This window comes from Oenanthe melanoleuca, chromosome 6 (assembly GCF_029582105.1).
Source record: "Oenanthe melanoleuca isolate GR-GAL-2019-014 chromosome 6, OMel1.0, whole genome shotgun sequence".
Classification (NCBI taxonomy): domain Eukaryota; kingdom Metazoa; phylum Chordata; class Aves; order Passeriformes; family Muscicapidae; genus Oenanthe; species Oenanthe melanoleuca.
Genome location: NC_079340.1, coordinates 33,612,164 through 33,632,163, shown reverse-complemented (window position 1 = coordinate 33,632,163; position 20,000 = coordinate 33,612,164). Strand labels below are relative to the sequence as shown.

The following is a 20,000-nucleotide window of genomic DNA, read 5'->3' as shown; positions in this document are numbered from 1 at the left end:
TTTTTTTTCCTTTTTTCTTTTAAGGAGTATGCATTTTACAAATGAAACAACTGGGAAGAGGTGAAGTGTGATCCCATGAAGTCACTCAGCTCCTGGTGCCATCACACATCACAGCTTGAATGAACTGCAACTGGAATTCCCGAGATCCAAATTATTTAAACATTTCCTGGAAGCAAACAGAGGAGCAGTCCTACCAGTGACCCTGATGGGATTTCAGAGGCTGCTCAATTAACAGGCAGCCCTAAAATCAGTGCTTGGAGGAAGTTCTCACAGGTAACCTGCCAAGACAGGATGAGTCTGTGAAGGCCCAGGCAGAAATTTGGGTTTTTGGGAGTGAGAAGCACTTGGGGTTGGGGAAACATCCCAGTCCTGCACCTCTTAAAGAATGATTTGATTTTCCAAAGCATGTAAAGAATATTACAGGGGTTTTCCTCAGTTGATAGGGTTCACAACCACACATTTACCTGATGTAACAGCCCTGGTGTTTTACATAAACCTGCAGCATCAGGAAAATCCTCCTCACCGCCACAAAACAGAGGCTGCTCTTCATCCCCTGCTCTCCTGCCAAACCCAATGAAGTCAGCACAGGCACAACATGTTTATACAACATTAAGGGTTCACGTTAAGCTGAAAGCAAGGAGGAAATTTGACTTTCAGATTGACAAAAGAAGAGTGCTGGTGGATTCTGGAGCCTGCAACAAAGGAGCCGGTTGTGTTGGCGCCCGGCGCGGATCCCTAACAAACCCTCCTCCCTGGAAGGATGGTCAGAGCTAAGGTCACAGCACCCTCCATCTGCATTTCAGATCTTGACTTTTGTTGGCTTTACCACTTCTTTTGGCATTAAATATGAATGATGTTCCCTGAAACATTTGGAACGTTAATTATAAGGAAATAAATGTAGGGAGACGTCGGGCTCCGGTCATTGTTCACCCACGGAACAACCAGGAGCTTCCAGCAAAGTGCTAAAATATAAAAGGGTGATGTTCATTCATGTATTGGTCCAAGCTGCAGCACTATAAAGTACATCAAAAGGTGTTAATGGTTTCAATATTTATCTGCTGCAGGGAAGCACTCTAAAAAGAAGACAGAAAAAAAAATTTCTGCTAATGGCTGTGTCTCTCCATTAAAATGAAAAGCTTAATGCATCTTATAATCAGAGGACAATTTGCAAATCATTAAGAGAAATGTAAAATTCCATTAAAATACAAATCAAGAGTCCCTCACTGGACTAATAATCTTTTTGATATTATTTTGCATTTCACTATTTCTGTTCCCAATATCCAGGCACCACAAATGATCAGTTCTTGAACATGCTATTTACCACAGCCTACTTCTTTAACGAGAGACTGAGAGAAGTATAATCTGCTATTCAGAGCAGGTACTAATGAAGAATTCCATATATTCTGAAATTTAATTAAAACCCCAAAGATTTCAAATTAGATGCAATTTGAAATGCCTGGGGCAGAAATACATGCACTTGCGTGGCAAGGGTATCACGCTGAAAGTTGATACCGTAATTGGTCTTGATGTATTTTTGTGTTGCCAGGCTGAAGCACAGAACTCATAACCATATAAAAATTCTCTGTAGATTACCTGCTCATTGAAAATGCCATCACTCAGGTAGTTCTCTACTAAATTACCATGCTACTAAAATGCACAAAGTGATTCGAAGAGAAGAGTGGCACAGCTGGTCGACGCTGCCAATGAGTTATGCATGCGTCGACGCTGCCTTTTTTCTTAGTAAAATATGCTCAGTTGAATATTAAAATATAATTGGCATTCAACCTAAGTAGCTTAAACCATTTTGTTATCTTCTTTTAAACCGATTTGGCTCCTCCACAGTTATTTTCGAGGATGCGATTCACAAACTAATGACACCATCACATTCAGCTAGATTTGTGCTATTTTACATTTGTCATAAATAGGGACAATTTCTACAGCCTTCTAGGGATGTCCTTTAATACTGCCTCCTCTTGAACATCAAAGGCCCAATTCATGGGGAAAAAAGAAAGAAAGGAAAAAAAGGAGTGTGCCATTTATGTTGTTCTTGCATATTTTATCCTGAGAAGAGTGCGGGATGCAAATTTCTAGTGAGAAGTGTGTTTTTCCAGTTAAGAGAGACCTTGTTTCCCCCAGGATAAAATGGTCAGCAAATAAACTGGTCATCTTGGAAATGGGTCAGAAAGGGGCATCCTTAGGTCAAGAGGCAGCAAAATACCTTTATGATAAAATTTTTTCCCTCGAGTGAATTTATTTATGCGCCCCTAATATAAAGTCTGTCAGAAATGTCACTAGATTGTCATTTCCCGAAAAAAAATTAACAATATTACTTAGAAACAAGGTGCTCACCATAGTAACAGCCCCATTAAGCACATTACCTTTGAAACACCAAACAGGTTAAATGAATGTGAGTATTGATGGCGTTTCCTATCGATACGGGGTTTTAAGGAAACTCGCCTGAAAGTTCATTAATAAAATGGGTGTGGGAGGCTGTATTTATAAAATCCTTTCCTTTTATCTTGATTGCATGGGTTTTCATTAAGGAGGGGTGCAAAGGTTACGTGGGGCTGCATGTGTGGCAAGCCAGCCAACAAATCAAAGGGAAAATGAATTAAATTAAACTTATTCCTCACAGGTCTGCAGTGAGAGCAGGTGCTGAGGTCTGGGGCTCTGGGTGAAGATGAGCACACGACTCTGGATAAAAAAGTCATTTTCCTACACTGGTGGGGTTTTTCCACCTGCAATTCTTACCTTTTAATCTAAATCTCATCTACAAGCAGCAATGTCAAAAGTTACTGGGTTGGTCAAAGTGTTTCTTAGATCAGGGTCAACTGATTTCTTTTCTTTCATGGGGAGAAAAGGGATGTGATTTTGAGCAAATTCACTTTATAAAGAAGCCTCACATGCAGGTGGCTTTCAGAGCTGCTGGGTTTAGAGTGAAGCTGCCCTGATTTTGGTCAAATATTTACCATGGAATCAGGGAATGGTTTGGGTTGGAGGGACCCCAAAGCCCATCCAGTGTCACCCCTGCCATGGCAGGGACACCTTCCCCTGTCCCAGGCTGCTCCAGCCTGGCCTGGGACCCTTCCAGGGATCCAGGGGCAGCCACAGCTGCTCTGGGAATTCAATTCCATCCCATCCCCTCCCCACCCTCACAGGGAACAATTCCTTCCAGTACCCCATCATCAAAACACAAACCCTTTCTTTTTGAAACAAAAGTTTGGAATAATTTCAAAACCCAGACATCTCTGCAGCAGTTTCAGAGCCTTGTATATTGAATATCCTCAAATTCTCTGAGAACAAATAAAAATATTGCCATTGCACAGGTGAACACTGACTGTGCACTTCAACCCACTTTTACCCAAAAAAATTATTTTTATAAAATGCTCCTTTATTCTAATTAAGGTCTACCTGTAATCATGTTAAGAATACTGGCAAGAAAGGATTGTCTACTGGAAATACAATTAAGTTTTTAAAATAAATGACCCTTTTATTGCTTTCCCCATGACAGGACAGACACACTGGTCACATCAGGATGGACACCCTGCAAGGCTCCACCAAAAACCCATCAACACCTGCAATCAGTGCTGCCAAAAAGGAAATTTGCACCTAAGAGGGCCTGAATTGTCCTAAATCTCTCACATCAGGCAGGCAATTTACCCTATGAACTTCAAATAAAGTATTTAAGACACACTTAAAACCTCATGGGCTTCCACTGGAAATTATGGGAATTTTGGTCTGAATTCAACAGGAATTGGGTCAGGAATTTTGCAGATATTTCTGTCCAGAATGCATTTGTATTGATTTTTTTTTTTTGTTTAGTTTTGCTTTTAAATACATATAGTTGATAGGAAGCAATGGGCCAACTGGGCTGGAAAAAAGAATTAGAGGTATAAAAGTAACTGGGCTATTTTGGGGTTTTGCTGTTTCCATTTTTGAAGGTTGGAGAGGATTGATTTCTGGTTGCAGAAAATGGTAGGAAAGTATTGGATTGTAAAAATCCATTAGATGTCTCACAAAACAGTGACTTTCTGCTTATCAAAACTCCTCTCACATGAAATGGTAATAAAAGAAGATGCCAGTCTCTGGAATTTGAATTTTAGTTGGCAGACAGAAATAGGAAAGCTTGTCAGCTCTCTGCACTTGAATCTGCCATGTCCAGATATGTGAAGTACCAACGTTCCTGAGCAGATTATTTCATATTTAACACTTTCTAAAAGCCTAAACAGAAATGTATTTGCATGTCTGATGAAGCTGCAGGGTTGAGAAAATCAGAAACATATCTCAACTTTTTTCTTTTCCTTTAATGAATTGAACCTCTAGTTCAGATTAAGATAATTTCTCAAATTGCAGCAAAAATCAGAGGTAAAAATGACATTTTGTATTTGCCTGGAAAGGGCAAGTCCTGCCTCCTCCTCAGCAAGTGAACAGAGCAGCTCCAGACTGCAAATAAAAACACAAAATCCCATGATTTGGGTTGGAAGGGAGCTCAGAGCTCATCCAGTCCCTCACAGGGACACCCACCCTGTCCCAGTGCTGCAGCCCCAGGGTCCAGCCTGGCCTGGGGCACTGCCAGAGCTGCTCTGGGAATTCCATCCCATCTCCCAGGGAACAACTCCTGCCCAATCTCCCACCTATCCATGTCTCTGGCAGTCTCTATAACCTGGTGGATTCCCACTTTCCTTGATAAATTAATTGAATTTTCCATTTTTGCTGGAAATAAGGGAACCATGGAGAGATGGTACCAGGACTCCTGGTGTCCCTGTTGGCTGAGTTTGCTTTTCCTATTGAGGATGGTTATGCTTTAACCATAAATATATATCCTAGTCTTATCTATATCTAATCTATATCTCTAAGATAAGGGAAGGAAATGCCAGGGACTGCTCCTTGAAAAAAAATCTGATCATAAGTCTCAACTTAATGACACCTGAACAAAGAAATCATCACAAGACTGACTAAATACATCAAACCTGAACATGTGTGTGCTTGAAATATAAAAATATGTATTTAAAAAAGTTAAATACAGACAGTTTATCCACAAACTGGAATCTGAAGCTTCAAACCTTCCAGCTTTAATTGACAATCTCAACCAAGTCAATGGGTCTTACCATTTTTTTAACTGCAATTTTAAGGAAGGGAAAAGAGATCTGCAGTTTGTTTTAGTAATGTAAAGGCTTTTCTTATTGAAAGAATTTTTTTATATTGAAAAAGTCTATGGATAAGTTTACTCTCAGGATACCATCAGGGTGAGCAGCACAGCCACTGAAATCCCCTTTAAATGGAAATATCAGGGGATGTTGAATTTATCACCTCAGAAGTAGAAAAATTAACAACACCACAACCTTGTGATTTAAATATTCTGACCACAAGAGGAATAAAAAAATACTCTGGCCTGTGCTGAGTCACAGTCAGAAAACACAGAAAAATTTACTTTTCTTTCTTAATTTGCTGCAAGCTGGGATTTTTTTTTTGGAAAAATGCAAACCAAGTAGAAGAGAGGTGCTAGTGCTGCTCCTGGGGGGTGCAGAGCTCTCAGGATGTGCTCTGGAGGGGTTTTCTCCACGGGAACTTTCAGGGGAGAACCCCCAGCCCCAGGGGGAGGGTGAGCCCAGGGATGCCTCTGACCCCACAGAAAGTGAGGAGTGTCACTGTTCAGGAAATCACAGGTAATTATTGATCACAGGCAGGAGAATGGAGCAGCTGCAGCTCCTCTGAAGGCTCCCATCAGGAATGAGGTGTTCACCAATATCCCCTCTTGGTGAATAACCCACATCACCCGTGGCAGCTCCAGAGCAGAGCTCTCCTCTCCTCCCTCCCTCCATCCTCAGCTCCTCCTGCACCTTCCTGCACAGCTGGAGTGGGACAGAAGCGTGGGATGCTCTGGGTTGGGAGGGACCCTAAAGAACATCATGGTCCTGTCCTGGCAGGGACACCTTCCACTGTCCCAGTGTCCAGCCTGGCCTTGGGCACTGCCAGGGATCCAGAGACAGCCACAGCAAATCTGGAATTCCAGCCCAGCTCCCAGGGAACAATTCTTCCCAAAATCCAACATAATTTGTCCCTCTTTCAGTTTAAAACCATTAATGTCCCAGTGCCACTTCCAGACCTCTGAGCCCTGACAAGAATTCACAGCTCCTGGGAAGGGACAGGACTGAGCTGGACTGAGGGCAAAGCTCAGCTCTGCTCCAGACCTGCACCCTCAGGACAGAACCCAGGAAAACTCTGCTGTGCCTCCAATTTCCTCTGCTCCTGTGCCCTAGTGAGCCATCTGGTCTGCAAACACAGCCACAGCCAGAGCTGTGCCACCCAGAGCCAGCCCAGTGCCACCCAGAGCTGTGCCCTGTGCCACCCAGAGTCAGCCCAGTGCCACCCACAGCTGTGCCCTGTGCCACAGAGCCAGCCCAGTGCCACCCAGAGCTGTGCCCTGTGCCCTGTGCCACCCAGAGCTGTGCCCTGTGCCCTGTGCCACCCAGAGGGAGGGCAGGAAATTCAGGAGTGCCCAGCCAGCATCACCTTCCTCATGTCTCAGAGCCACAAATCCCCAGCCCAGGCACAGCCCTCAAAATAACAACACCCAATTTGCCTCCTGACATAGAAAGGGAGCTAATGACCAGCTTACATTAAGAGCAATTAATCACTTCCCATTAGGAATGTTCAGGGACTTTTCTGAGATGTCCCACTCAGGAGTGGGAAAACCCTAATTTGTCTTTGCTCAGTGAAATTCCACCTTGAGTGCTGGCCATGACACAGGTTGTTGAAATTATGTTCCACATTTTCGATTATGTTTTAAAATAAATATATTGGTGCCTATAAACTGGAGAGTCAGTAAGGAGAGAACTCCTGGAGGTGCTGGGAACCAAACTTTTCCCTCTCCACAAGTCCCTGAGAGGGAGTCAGGGGGGAACAAGGGACAGGATTTTGGGAAATGGCCTCAAACTGTGCCAGGGAGGTTTGGATTGGAGATTAGGAAAATTTCTTCATGGAAAAGCTGCCCAGCCCTGGCACGGTCTCTCCAGAGCAGTGGTGGAGTCACCATCCCTGGAAATGTTCCAAAAGCAGATGGATGTGGGACATGGATTAGTGGTGAGCATGTGCTGGTGCTGGGAGTGGTTGGGCTGGATGATCTCAAAGGTCTTTTCCAGCCCTAATGGTTCTGGGATTCCATGATTCTCCCAAGACTCAGATTCCACCTCTGCCAATGCCAAGTTAACATAAAAATGGTTGATTTTATATTTTAAGTGCTTTTAAACACATATCCCCCATTTAACAGTGATTTAGAAAATTAAAGGCACTTTAGAAAAATTTAAGATATAGGAGAAGCCACTGGAACAGCAAATACTGAATTTTTATAGCATTTCTCAATAAATATAAATAAATATAAATCATCCCTACATTCTGAACCTGCAAACCTCTCTGCTTCTGTTATCAGAGTTGTCACAGTTTTTCTCTCCATGAGGAACTGTCTTCAAGGCTGGCACAAAAGCAGCTGCAGAAAACTGACCATGAACTGAGAAGTTCTTCATCCCAAAAGCACTTTACACTTTTTTTTTTGCTATATGAGGAACTTTTTAAATGTGGGAGAAGAAAAAACCCTTCCATTCCCCAGATGAAATTAGTGCAGAAAAATAAAATAAAATTTGATATAAACACAGATTAGGAAGAAATGATGCAACAATCAGTCCTGACTGCAAAAGCACTTGAGGATGGAACTGAATCCTCTGTCAAGGAGCAACACTGTACATGGTCACATTTACAGGGAAGGGGGCAAAGAAGGACCAAAGGTTTTGATAATGATGGAATCACAGAATTCCAGCCTGGTTTGGGTTGGAGGGAAGTTAAAACTGATCCAATTCCACCCCTCCCACTGTCCCAACTGCTCAGGGCCCCACCTGAAGAGCTGCTGAACAGAAATGTAAGAAAATCAGAGGGATGAGAAAAAGCCTTCCTGGCTTTGGATCCTCATGCTCTCACTGATGTTTGTTCTGCATTTTTAAGTGCCTGGAGAAATGAGCAGACACTTTCAAATGTAAATGTGTAAAAGCAAATAAATACCAAATTCCTAATTTAGCAAAACTGCAGTTCTGATGTGCAGATAAACTGAAGTGCAATCTATTATAATTTGATTTTTACCTCACCTTTCTCCTAAATAACTTTTAAAACCAGTTCCTTCCAATTTTTGACATCTCTTTCCACATTCCTCCCAATGTAATTTTTGTTCTATTTTATGAAAACATTAATAGGAGAAAGTGGCAGAAGAGCAGAAATGCTCTCACACTGCTGTGATTTGAACCAATTAATTTTTCATTAGTGTTTCCATGACGTGGGTCCCTACTAATAAAAAAATTCCTCAGTACCACCTTGGAATTTGACTGTGAAAGATCTGGCACTGGGCAATTTGCATAACAGGGGGAAGTAAGCACAGAAGATGCTCATGGAAACAAAGCTGCTGGCAAAGCTCACAGATCCTGAAATTCCCTAATTCTCCAAGAAATGATGGCAAGAAGGCACTGCAAACATCAGACTTCTGAGGTCATTATTATTGTTATTATTATTATTATTATTATTATTATTACTAGTACTACTACTCTTAGTATTGTTAAAGATAATGGCACCCATTTAATTTCAAATGTTTCATGTCTGTTATGAAGCTTTCAGGAACACAGTCAATAAATGGGAAATGATGAGGAGGAACTTTTCTCAGGTGTTGCTTTTATCTGAATTAATAAATAGCACAACTTCGTGGTAACAATTCTCTTTGTTTAAAACTCTCAGTTTATTATCTATGATAACTTTGAGGAATGAAACCACAGCAACCTTGCACAACCTACCCCTGACTGCTTCCCTGGCACTTTTCTCCTGACACAGAACCCCAGAATCAGGGAATCCCTGAGGCTGGAAAATCCCTCTGAGCCATCAATTCCAACCAGCACTGCCAAGGCCACCCAAGGGCCACATCCAAATGTTCTGGAATGCCCCCAGGGACGGGGACTCCAGCACTGCCCAGGGCAGCTGGAACCTTTTCCAGGAAGGAATTTCCCCAAATCTCCAGCCTAGAGCTCTGCTGATGCAATGTGAGGCCATTCCCACTGTTCCTATCCCTGTTCCCTGGGATGCCCTGTCCTGTCAGGAGTGATGTCAAAGCCTCAGCCCCAACCTTGGTGGCCAAAACCAACTTTAAGTAGCCACCACCTCACTGAGCAGCTCAGAACCCTTCAGGTGTGCTCAGTGGTGGCAGCTGAAAACATCATTTTACCGAGCAGGGATGGGGGAGAAGGGAGGCAGAGGCTGGGGACAGGGACAGGAGGGTGGCACTGACCTCTCTGCAGCAGGGGGTGGTGCAGGGCTGGCACAGGCAGCCTCTCTGTGCCCCCTGGCTCACAGAAGTAGGCTCTCAGCCAGGCTGTGCACTGCTGCAGTGGCTCTGGCATCTCCTCGTGCCCCTGGCTCACCTCGCAGCTCTCTGCCCTGCTGAGACACACAGAAATAAAACATTACAGGGTAAAAATGACAAAACCAGCCTGGGCAGGGCTCAGGTTGAACAGCACAGTCTTTAAGGTCCCTTCCAACACAACAGCTCTGTGATGCTGTGATAAAACCGAGCATTCACACTTTCTGTGTCAGCAAATAAAAACCTAGAAACATTTAATCTGGAGTCAAACCTTTTTTCTTCTCAAGGTGAAAGGATTCCTCAGAGCAGCAACAAAACCTCACCCTCATCACCTCTACAAAAGCAAAGGTGGCACAGTGCTACAAACACCTGTAAGAAAATCAGGGTATGGTTACTGGCTGCACTAGACTGTACTAACAGAAATGCTCTTCTTCAAAAGGAACTTCTGAGATCATGGTGTGTAAAGTTTTAACACTGAAATCTTGTGCCAATTACCTCTCTAGAGCACTTTTTTCCCTTCTTCCATAGACTGCAATATACTTGATAGTTCAAAACTTGTGACAGTTACTGAAGAAAAGATGATCTTTCCCTTCCAATAAAGATTTACAGGTATGAATAAGAACAAATGGCACTTAGAGGGGAATACCTGAGTATTAATGTCACCACTGACTATTTCATCCTAAAGCCCTGAGTTCTTAAGGAATTCTGCCAGTGCCCACTGACTTTAAAAGGCATGTCTGGAAGTGGTTTGAAACATTTCCTATGAAGTGTCAACATATCTTTTTAAAAAAAAAAAAAAAAATTAAAAGGAATATCTGAAACATACAACTTTTTTTCCATGAACAACAGTAGACAGGAGTCAGAATGTTACCAGCAAAACAAAAACCTCTAAGATGGACAGTGTTACGACACCTGTAAGAAAATCCAGGGAAGACTGGTAGGAGGAAAAAGCCATGTGGGAAATGTCAGGAGCAGGAGCACCAGCCAAGCCCATGACACATCCCTGTGCTGCCAGGATGGACGGAGGTGAGGCTGTGTGTCCCCTGGGGTGCAGTCCCCTGTCCCCAGGGAGTCCCTGGGGAAGAGGGAAGGAAGCAGCTCCTGCTCCCACGCTTCCTCAGCTCTCTGCTTCCCTCCCCTGATTCAATTGGAAGGAAGCAATTGAGAATTCATTTGATTTTCAATGGCAGCTCGTGCTTGCAGGGGCTGAGGAGCAAAGTGAGCGAACAGAAAGCACCTGTAAATAAAAATCTGTTTCTTCCCTTGCTCCTTTTTCCTTCTTTTCCTCTGGAAGAGCAACGTGTGGATGAGAGTGATGAAGAAGGGAGCCTGGGATTTGCACATATCCAGCTGAGGTTTCCAGGCTGGATGTTTTCAGGGGTGGTGATGCTCTCCTGGGGCTCCCCAAGGCTGGGGTGCAGAGACCTGAGCACAGCAACAAACACACAGCCCACCAGCATCCATGAGAAATGGTGGAGACTACAAGGGTGATGGCCAGAACAGCAACCCCTGCCAGCAATCTTCTCATCCCAGAACTGAGGGGACATCCAGAGGTTCCCTGATTCTTGCAGCTTTTTCTCCCAGCTGGAAATAGAGCCAGAGCCAGAAGTTCTCAATGCCAGAGCTCAACAGAATCTGTTTATGTATGTGAAGTAGGATCAAGTTGCTTTTTAAAACTGGTGTCTATCTTGTGCTGTTTTTCTGATTAATAATATCTTTGCTAAAAGAAAAAATAGAAGACTCCATGCACAAACTTTTGTACACAAATCCCCATGTCATGGACTTCAAACCAAGCTCCCAACACCACAGGTAATCCTTTATTTCACACAGGTACAGCACAGCAGGATATGGCTCTGTGTTACTGGGGATTGTTAGAGCTACAACAAAATAATATGAGAGAATATAATGACAATAATGAAACCTGGGAGAGAAGTGGGGAGACTTTTCTGCTCCATTTATCCAGAAGAGCACGAGGAGTGCTCAAAGTTACAGTCTCCTTATGTTTTTCACATCATCCTGTTTCCCATTCTTGGGAGTCTGGAAATCATTTGGGCTGTAATGTCACCAATAAAACAGAAAATCTCCATCTCCTCGTGGCTCCTGGAGCAGCAGCTCCAGGCTCTGCCTCCATCTGCAGACAGGGACCAGCCCAAGGGCACCCAACCCCCATCAGTCACCCCCAAAACAAGTGGGGAGCAGCCAGGGAGACCCTGGGAGCAGCTCCCAGAGCCTCAAGGGGCTCCAGGAGAGATGGAGAGGGGCTGGGGACAAGGGATGGAGGGACAGGACACAGGGAATGGCTTTGAGCTAAGAATGGGTAGATTTGGATGGATTTGGGCAGGAATTGTTCCGTGGGAGGGGCTGGGATGGAATTCCCAGGTTTGCTGTGGCTGCCCCTGGATCCCTGCAGTGCCCAAGGCCAGGCTGGACACTGGGGTTGGGACAGTGCAGGTGTCCCTGCCATGGCAGGGGTGGCACTGGGAGGGTTTAAGGTTCCATTCCAAGCCAAACCATCTCACACACATCCCTCACTTCTCCAGGTGCTCCCTGGCAGGGGTGTTTGGATAGAATTTATTTTTCATTTTCTTTTCAATTGCTGCCTTTAATGGCAGTGCCCTGCCACTGCTGAACATCTGCAGATGTTTTTGGTGGGGTCACTCCCCCAGCAATCCAACACCAGAGGCTTTCCCAGCACCTGCCACCTCCACCTCAGCCAGGAAAGGGAACACCTTGCAAGGCAGAAGTGAGTTTGCTCTCCAGGAATGCACTGACTTCTCTTTCCCTCCATGTGCCAGAGCTTCAAACTGGCAGCAAGCTGAAAAAACAGAAAAACCTTCATGTTCATCTTGCTTGGCTAGAGATGGCAACAGCCATTCCTGGGGATCTGACAGCTTTAATAAAGGAAAAGAAGGCACATAACTCATGCAGGGGAATCTTCTGCTGCTCCTCCCCTCCCTGCCCTTCCCTCTTCCCCTTTCCCTTTCCAAACTTGCACAAACTCCCTCAGCATTAATACCCGACTGAAAACACCAGCTGCCTTTTAAAGGATTTTCTCAGGCTTCAAAGCCTTAAGTACCTTTCAAACAGCAGAGTCAGAGTGGTCTCCAAACACGGGTAAGAAGAGCAGGAGTTACATCATGGGAAATTCCCTCCTGGAAGGAAATCCCTCTGCTCAGGGTCAGGTTTCTTGGAAGGTTTCTGAACCGACCCCAGGCACGGATGTCTGAGCACCTCTGAGTGGAGATGGACAGGAGCAAGTTGAAATTTAGAGAAAACCATTTCAGGGTTATATGAACTACCTGAGCCCAAGTTTAGGAATGAAAACAAGAAAAGGGCCTTTGTTAATGTGACCCCAAGGTGGCCCCAAGGGAAGGACCAGAGGCACCAGCAGCACTCAGGGTGGTGGCCAAGGTGGCACTCACTGTTTCACCTATGGAAAGTTTAAGTATTAAACTTGTGATTAACAAGAGGCAATTTTACTTTCATGCAGGAAAATAAAATAGGTGTGTTCATTGAAAAATAAAAACTCCCAAACTCTAAACTGACTGCTTTGCTTTCACCCTTGGAGAATTTTTTTAATTTTTTTTCTTAAAAAGTATCAATGCCTTTTTTTTTTTTTTTTTTTTTTTTTTTTTTTTTTTTTTTTTTTTTTTGCAGTGGGGCTGGAATCATGAGAAACATTTATTTAAACCACATTAATATTATTTAAATCACTTTCATCAGAGTCTGTCACTGCATTTGTTTTCATTCCTGAATTATGCTGGGTGCTCCCTGGCATCCCAAAAAATTCCAAGTGGAGGGTTTGTATTTTTACCTCATCAACAAACAATTGTTGCTGTCAGGGTTTAGTGTGCATTTATTTTATTTTATTTATTTTATTTTATTTTATTTTATTTTATTTTATTTTATTTTATTTTATTTTATTTTATTTTATTTTATATATTTTTATTTCCTTTAATTTTAATTTATTTATTTTTATTTTATTTATTTTTATTTTAATTTATTTATTTTTATTTCTTTTTCTTTTATTTTATTTTTTGACCCAGATTTTTTTTGTTTGCAGTAACATGGTGCCCTCTAATATGTCAGCAGTGTCACATATCTGTCACACACCTGCCTCACCTTTTGGGGATATTTGGGATAAATGGATATTCAGCTCCATATGACCAACATGGCTTTACAGGGAGATGCTTCATTAAAACAACAAACTCATAAATCAGAAATAAAAGCTGGTTTTAAGTGATCTAAAGACATCTAGAAAGAAATATGTATTTTTTTCAGTTGGATGTGTCTCACAAAGAGGTTTTTTCCAGACCAGGCACCCACTGTTGCTGCTGCAGTTTTCCAGTGGCAGGAGAGCCCAAGATCAATCCTGAGTGGGAATGCACCTCAGGATTGGGGTTTTCACACACCACAGCTATTCCACACCATTCCTCCTGCAATCCTGGATATTCCTGTAGTCCTGGATATTCCTGCAATCCTATACATTCCTGTAGTCCTATACATTCCTGCAATCCTGGATATTCCTGCAATCCCATATATTCCTGCAATCCTAGATATTCCTGCAGTCCACATATTCCTGCAGTACTGTATATTCCTGTAATCCTAGATATTCCTGCAATCCTAGATATTCCTGCATTCCTATACATTCCTGCAATTCATATATTCCTGCAATCCCATATATTCCTGCAATCCCATATATTCCTGCAGTCCTGTACATTCCTGCATTCCTATACATTCCTGCAATCACACATATTCCTGCAATCCCAGATATTCCTGCAATCCCATATATTCCTGCAAGCCTGGATATTACTGTAATAATCCCATATATTCCTGCAATCCCACATATTCCTGCAATCCTAGATATTCCTGCAATCCTAGATATTCCTGTAATCCTGGATATTCCTGCAATCCCAGATATTCCTGCAATCCAAGCTGCCTCCTGCATCCACACAGAGAGGAGTTTTCCTCCCAGAGCTCCTTCCCAGCCCTGCAGAACATGGTGCCAAACTAGACAGCTATTTATCAAATATCTGTATTTTATATATAACTGATTGGTTGAATGGAACATCCAAACCCCACACCCACTGCCTGGAGCCACACACACCTGAGTGTTTTATCCCTGGAAAACCATCTCACCTTCCAGTGGTGTGCCTAAGGAGAGGTTTAGAAACTGAGCCAGTGAAGAATTGCCCTTTAAGTTAAAAATTTTCAATGTTTTTACTTTGTTAAAGACAGAAATAAAAAAAGCTCTTCAACTAAAAAAAGATTGCAACTCCTCCTAGCCTGGAGTCAACAAAGTGCCATTGATACATGTCAGACTCAGACTGTATTATTAATTCTAATTTTTCATTTTTTTTCTGGTAGTGTATAATAATTTAAAATTTTGTCCTTCTGTAACTTTACTTTATTTTTTCATTTATGGTGGTTTTTTTTTTTTGGTGCTTTTCTTCCCCAGTGGTGGGAATAGCCTGGTGATTGTTGGTACAAAGCTCTGAGTGTCATTGGTACAGATAATTCTTAATATTTAAATAAGTTATATATATATATATATATATATATATATATATATGTATATATGTATATATATATATATATATATATATATGCAAAATAGTTAATAACAGAGCTCCTAAACCAGAGTAAATGTTTACATTTGCAGAAGTCACTGTTTATCCTGAATGGTAGCTCTTGCCATGAAATACATATGAAGGGCCAGAATAATTTTAAAATTATTGGTTTTTAAATGACATTTCTTTGTTTTATCAGCAAGTGGCTGAAGACAAGTTGTCACATAACTCTCACACATGTGAATCTGTAACAGAAAAAAGTTGCACTACTGAAAACTGAAGGCTGTCATTTCCTTACAATTACATAGATCTGTGCACATCTTCCCAAACTAATTTTCTCTTAGAAAATAGCTGGTGTGTTACCTTTCAAATGAAGAACCAGTGATGATTAACACACAAAAATTAACAATAAAATGGGACTTAGTGAGGCACCATTATTTGCTCCACGACAACACTGAGTTGACGTTTTTACTGGAGCCTTCATAGTGAAATCAACTAAAAATGTATTTTATCCCCACCTAAGTGTCATTTAAGCCTTTCTGTGCTAGATGGAGGCTAAAGCCACCCCAAAAGTGAATTCTCAGGTCTCCAATGGCTCCATGGCGGGATGCAGAGCAATCTCGTTAAATTGGATTCCAGCGCTGCCACGCCGCTGTTTTCTCCTCTTTTTCTATCAATGAAGCCCAGGAGGTTTAAGGACAATTCATTATGTATGAGACCCAACTTACAGTGCTCGACTGTTGATTAATAGCAAAGTTTGCTGGGTGTACATTTGCAGCATTAGATGCATACAATATGCTAACTTATTCTTCCACCCGAGCTAATTATTTACCAAAATGACTACTTGAGACTACAATTTATTAAATGCATGCATCCAGTCTCGATTTGGCCCCAAAAGACAGCCTGGAATGAAGATCTTTTACTTGATGTGACAACTTCTGGAAACAGTGTTATTAATATTGTAAATGTGGCAAATAAAGAGTTCAAATAGCCGGGTGGCTCTGCTGCATTTCTTCCCCACAACTGAATCAAGGAACAAAGTGCCTTTTTAGGTTTAAAATTCATGGGGAAGCACATCCTGACATAGTTTAATTTAGCTGCTTGTAAATGAAGTGGCTCTATGATGGGAGGGAGAGATTAAAAAAGGGATGAGAGCTGCAATAAACAGCCACAACCCCCAGTTCCTGTCGACACTGCTCCTCTTAAGACCTCTTAAGAAAAAATTGATGCATTTAGGGAAGAACACAAGAAGCCAGAGCTGAGTCAGTCCTTGTCATACAACCTGTGCAATGTTTTCCTTATTCTGTTTTTTTGTTTTGGAGGATGCAAATTCTTGCTGATCTGACTGGTGAGAAATTCTGCATCCTCTCCTTAACCCTGGGAAAGAAGAACCTGCACAGACATTTGGGCATCATATATATGACATAAATTCCAAATAACAAATAAATATATCATTAATTATATAATATATTAATAAATTATTGATACAATAAGTAATAAGTAAACACACCTTTTGAGTAAATACAAAGGTATCCAAATAGTCTCTTTTTTTTTTCCTGACTTCAATTAATGACATTAAATTTGGGGGCCAAACTGATGATCCCTGCAAAGCTGCTCCCTGCTTATTCCCTGCTCCTGGTGTGCACCAGCAAACACTTCAAAGGATGGAGTGAGACTCCTGTCTCCACATGCCAAGATAAGGAAAATCAATGTCAATGCCCAAAAGACTCAAGTGATAGCACTGAAGGTCATTAAATGCTACTCACTGCCCTGGACCATTAAAGTTTTGATTGGAATCCTATACAGGGAGACACAGATTTCAAACCAGATCCTGCCCTGGGATGTGGCACTGCAGGAACACCTGAAACACATCCAAGGAAAACAAAGCTCTGTGTGTGTGGGCTTGGCTCCCTTTCCCTGAGCATTTCTTGTGTTTGCACAGCACTGAATCCCATGAGCAGCAAAGATCTCTGCTAAAGCAACAGCCAGGTGGAAGGACAACCACCAATTCTGGTTCTTCAGCCACCTCAGGCTCCTCAGTGCATCCCAGTGCCCTTTGCTGTGTGCTCCTTCCTGCAGTCCCAGACTGGTTTGGGTTGGAAGGGACATTAAACATGATCCTGTGCCACCCCTGCCATGGCAGGGACACCTTCCACTGTCCCAGTGCTCCAGCCCCAGTGCCCAACCCTGGGCACATCCAGGGATGCAGGGGCAGCCACAGCACCTCTGTGCCAGAGCCTCCCCACCCTCAGGGAGAATTTCTCCCCAATATTCCATCGATCCCTGCCCTCTGGCAGTTTGAACCTTTCTCCTTTCCCTGTCACTGCTGTCCACAGTCCTGTCCTGGGACAGGGGAGTCCCTTTCTCATGGCACTTCTCCATGGGAGCAGCATGGCCTGAATGCAGGATGTTCATTCATTTCTCAGCTGCTCTTTGCCTCAGTCCTGCAGGAGCTGAAGGGAAACAAGGGGGACCTCGAGCTGTGCTGAAAGGAAGGAGTGGAACCCAGTGACTCTGCTGGCACATTCCTGGGAAAGGCAGGAGCTGGCAGCTCCCTTAGGATAAATAAACACCATGAGAATGTCACAGCAGCTCCCAGAACACAGTTCCAAACTAGACAGCTATTTATTAAATATCTGTATTTTATATATAATTGATTGGTTGAATGGAACATCCAAACCCCACAGCCACTGCCTGGAGCCACACACACCTGAGTGTTTTATCCCTGGAAAACCATCTCACCTTCCAGTGGTGTGCCTAAGGAGAGGTTTAGAAACTGAGCCAGTGAAGAATTGCCCTTTAAGTTAAAAATTTTCAATGTTTTTACTTGAAAACAGAAATGAAAAAAGCTCTTCAACTAAAAAAGGATTGCAACTCCTCCTAGCCTGGAGTCAACAAAGTGCCATTTTTTGATTCATGTTGGCAAATTCAAGATTATATTATTAATTCTAATTTTTAAATTTTTTTAGTAGTTTATAATAATTTAAAATTTTGTCCTTCTGTAGTTTTACCTCCTCAGGCCACCTGTACAGTTCTGTCCTTTAGCTGTGCTGAGCCCCCATGGTCTGGACATCTCTGTCTGACCTTACAGCTCTGCTCCACCTCCACCTGGCGCCCATTCCCTGCTGCTTCCTTCCTGTCTGCCACCCACAGCTCCTCCAGACTCACTCCTGCTCTCTCCAGATTCCCTCCTGCACCTTTCCACCCCGTTTGGGAGAGCAGGAATCATCCAGGCCACGACAACCCCAGCTGGCTCTGGGGCTCATCAGCACCGGGAGTTCTGTCAGCTGAGACCTTCCCCAGAGACACCCACTCCCCTCCATGAATAAAACCCTTCAAACACCAACAGCTGGGCCCTGCTGAGAGAGCACAAATATTCCTAATATCACACTGACCTCTGCACAAATATTTCCTTTTCAAATCAGCAGGTTTGGCAGCAGAACGACCGGAAAATTTGCCGAAAAGATAAAAAAAAATCTTAATTTCTGTGCATCTTCTGTGCTGGAAAGGACCACCCTGTTCTAGATTGAGAACAGGGGAGATGGAGCCAACCAACAACTGAGCAGATGCTTCCCATTAAATGTCTGAAAGCAGGAAGCAGAACTGGAGCCAAGTCCCAAGCAGCAGCTCACTCTGCCCGGGATGTTCAGCAGCATTCAGCACAGGTGATATCATCAGCTCCAGCTTTAATTAGGTTAAAAGAAAGTCAGTTAATTTTAGCACTTACAAGAAATTGTTACAAAACATTTTTTTTCTTGTATAAAAGAAGTCTCCCACCAGGCCTGGGAGGTCGGTTTTATCACAGGCAATTAACGGTGCCAGGGCTGGTGCAGGTCCCTTAAAGCACACACGGCATTCCCTGGGCTGAGCTGCTGGCCCTGCTGGGTTTGGGGATCACCTCCATCAGCCCTCTGCAGTGCTGGGTTTGGGGATTCATCACCATCCCTACCCCTCTGCAGAGCTGGTTTTGGGAATTTACCTCCATCCCAGCCCTCTGCAGAGCTGGTTTTGGGGATTCATCACCATCCCAGCCCTCTGCAGAGCTGGTTTTGGGGATTCATCACCATCCCTACCCCTCTGCAGAGCTGGTTTTGGGAATTTACCTCCATCAGCCCTCTGCAGTGCTGGTTTTGGGGAGTTATCTCCATCCCTACCCCTCTGCAGAACTGGTTTTGGGAATTCATCACTATCCCTACTCCTCTGCAGAGCTGGATTTGGGGATTAACCTCCATCCTACCACTCTGCAGTGCTGGTTTTGGGGATTTATCTCCATCCCAGCCGTCTGCAGTGCTGGATTTGGGGATTTATCTCCATCCCTACCCCTCTGCAGTGCTGGTTTTGGGATTCACTTCCATCCCAGCCCTCTGCAGTGCTGGTTTTGGGATTCACCTCCATCCCCAGCCCTCTACATTGGTCACAAACCCACCAGCCCTATTCAGCACCCTGCCTTGCAGTGATAACCCAACTGCTAACTGGTATCTGAAGTAAAATTTAAATTTTTCTACACATCTCACACAGATACAATCCAAATAATGCATGGATTAAAAAAAAACCCACAAAACCAAAAAAACCCCACTAAGCCTAGGGGAGTTAAAACACACATTACAACCCTCACACTGCAAGCCCCAGGGCTCTGATCTGGTGCATGGGGACACTGAAGGACAAAAACTTCAGGCTGAATTATTGGATCTGGGCCCTGACTTTGGATGTCCACCTTGACGAGCGTCAGTGCATGAATTCCAGATGACAGTGAGCACCAGGAATTATAATCAACAGCACCTGCAGATCCTCCAGCCTATTAAAATGAATTAAGATACAGATAAATCAGGAACCTCTTAAGAATTCAACTCGCCAGGACATTTTTCAAAGCGAGTTCCCAGTGTGGGTGTAAAGTCTGTGACCCTGAGCATCTCCTGCTGAAGTCAGTCCAGGGGCCACAAAGATGCTCCAGGGCTGGAGCCCCTCTGCTCTGCAGCCAGGCTGGGAGAGCTGGGGGTGCTCACCTGGAGAGGAGACTCTGGGGACACCTTAGAGCACCTCAG

The 20,000-nt window shown here is 43.4% G+C and overlaps 1 protein-coding gene across 1 annotated transcript in view; it reads right to left on the bottom strand.

Annotated features, from left to right (window-relative positions):
* MGMT (O-6-methylguanine-DNA methyltransferase) overlaps positions 1-20,000 on the bottom strand; it is a 129,743-nt gene that overhangs the window by 17,828 nt on the left and 91,915 nt on the right. The window contains exon 4 of the mRNA XM_056495221.1: positions 9,317-9,468. Within this exon, the coding sequence (XP_056351196.1) occupies positions 9,317-9,468 (152 nt within the window). The remainder of the gene's footprint in view (positions 1-9,316; positions 9,469-20,000) is intronic.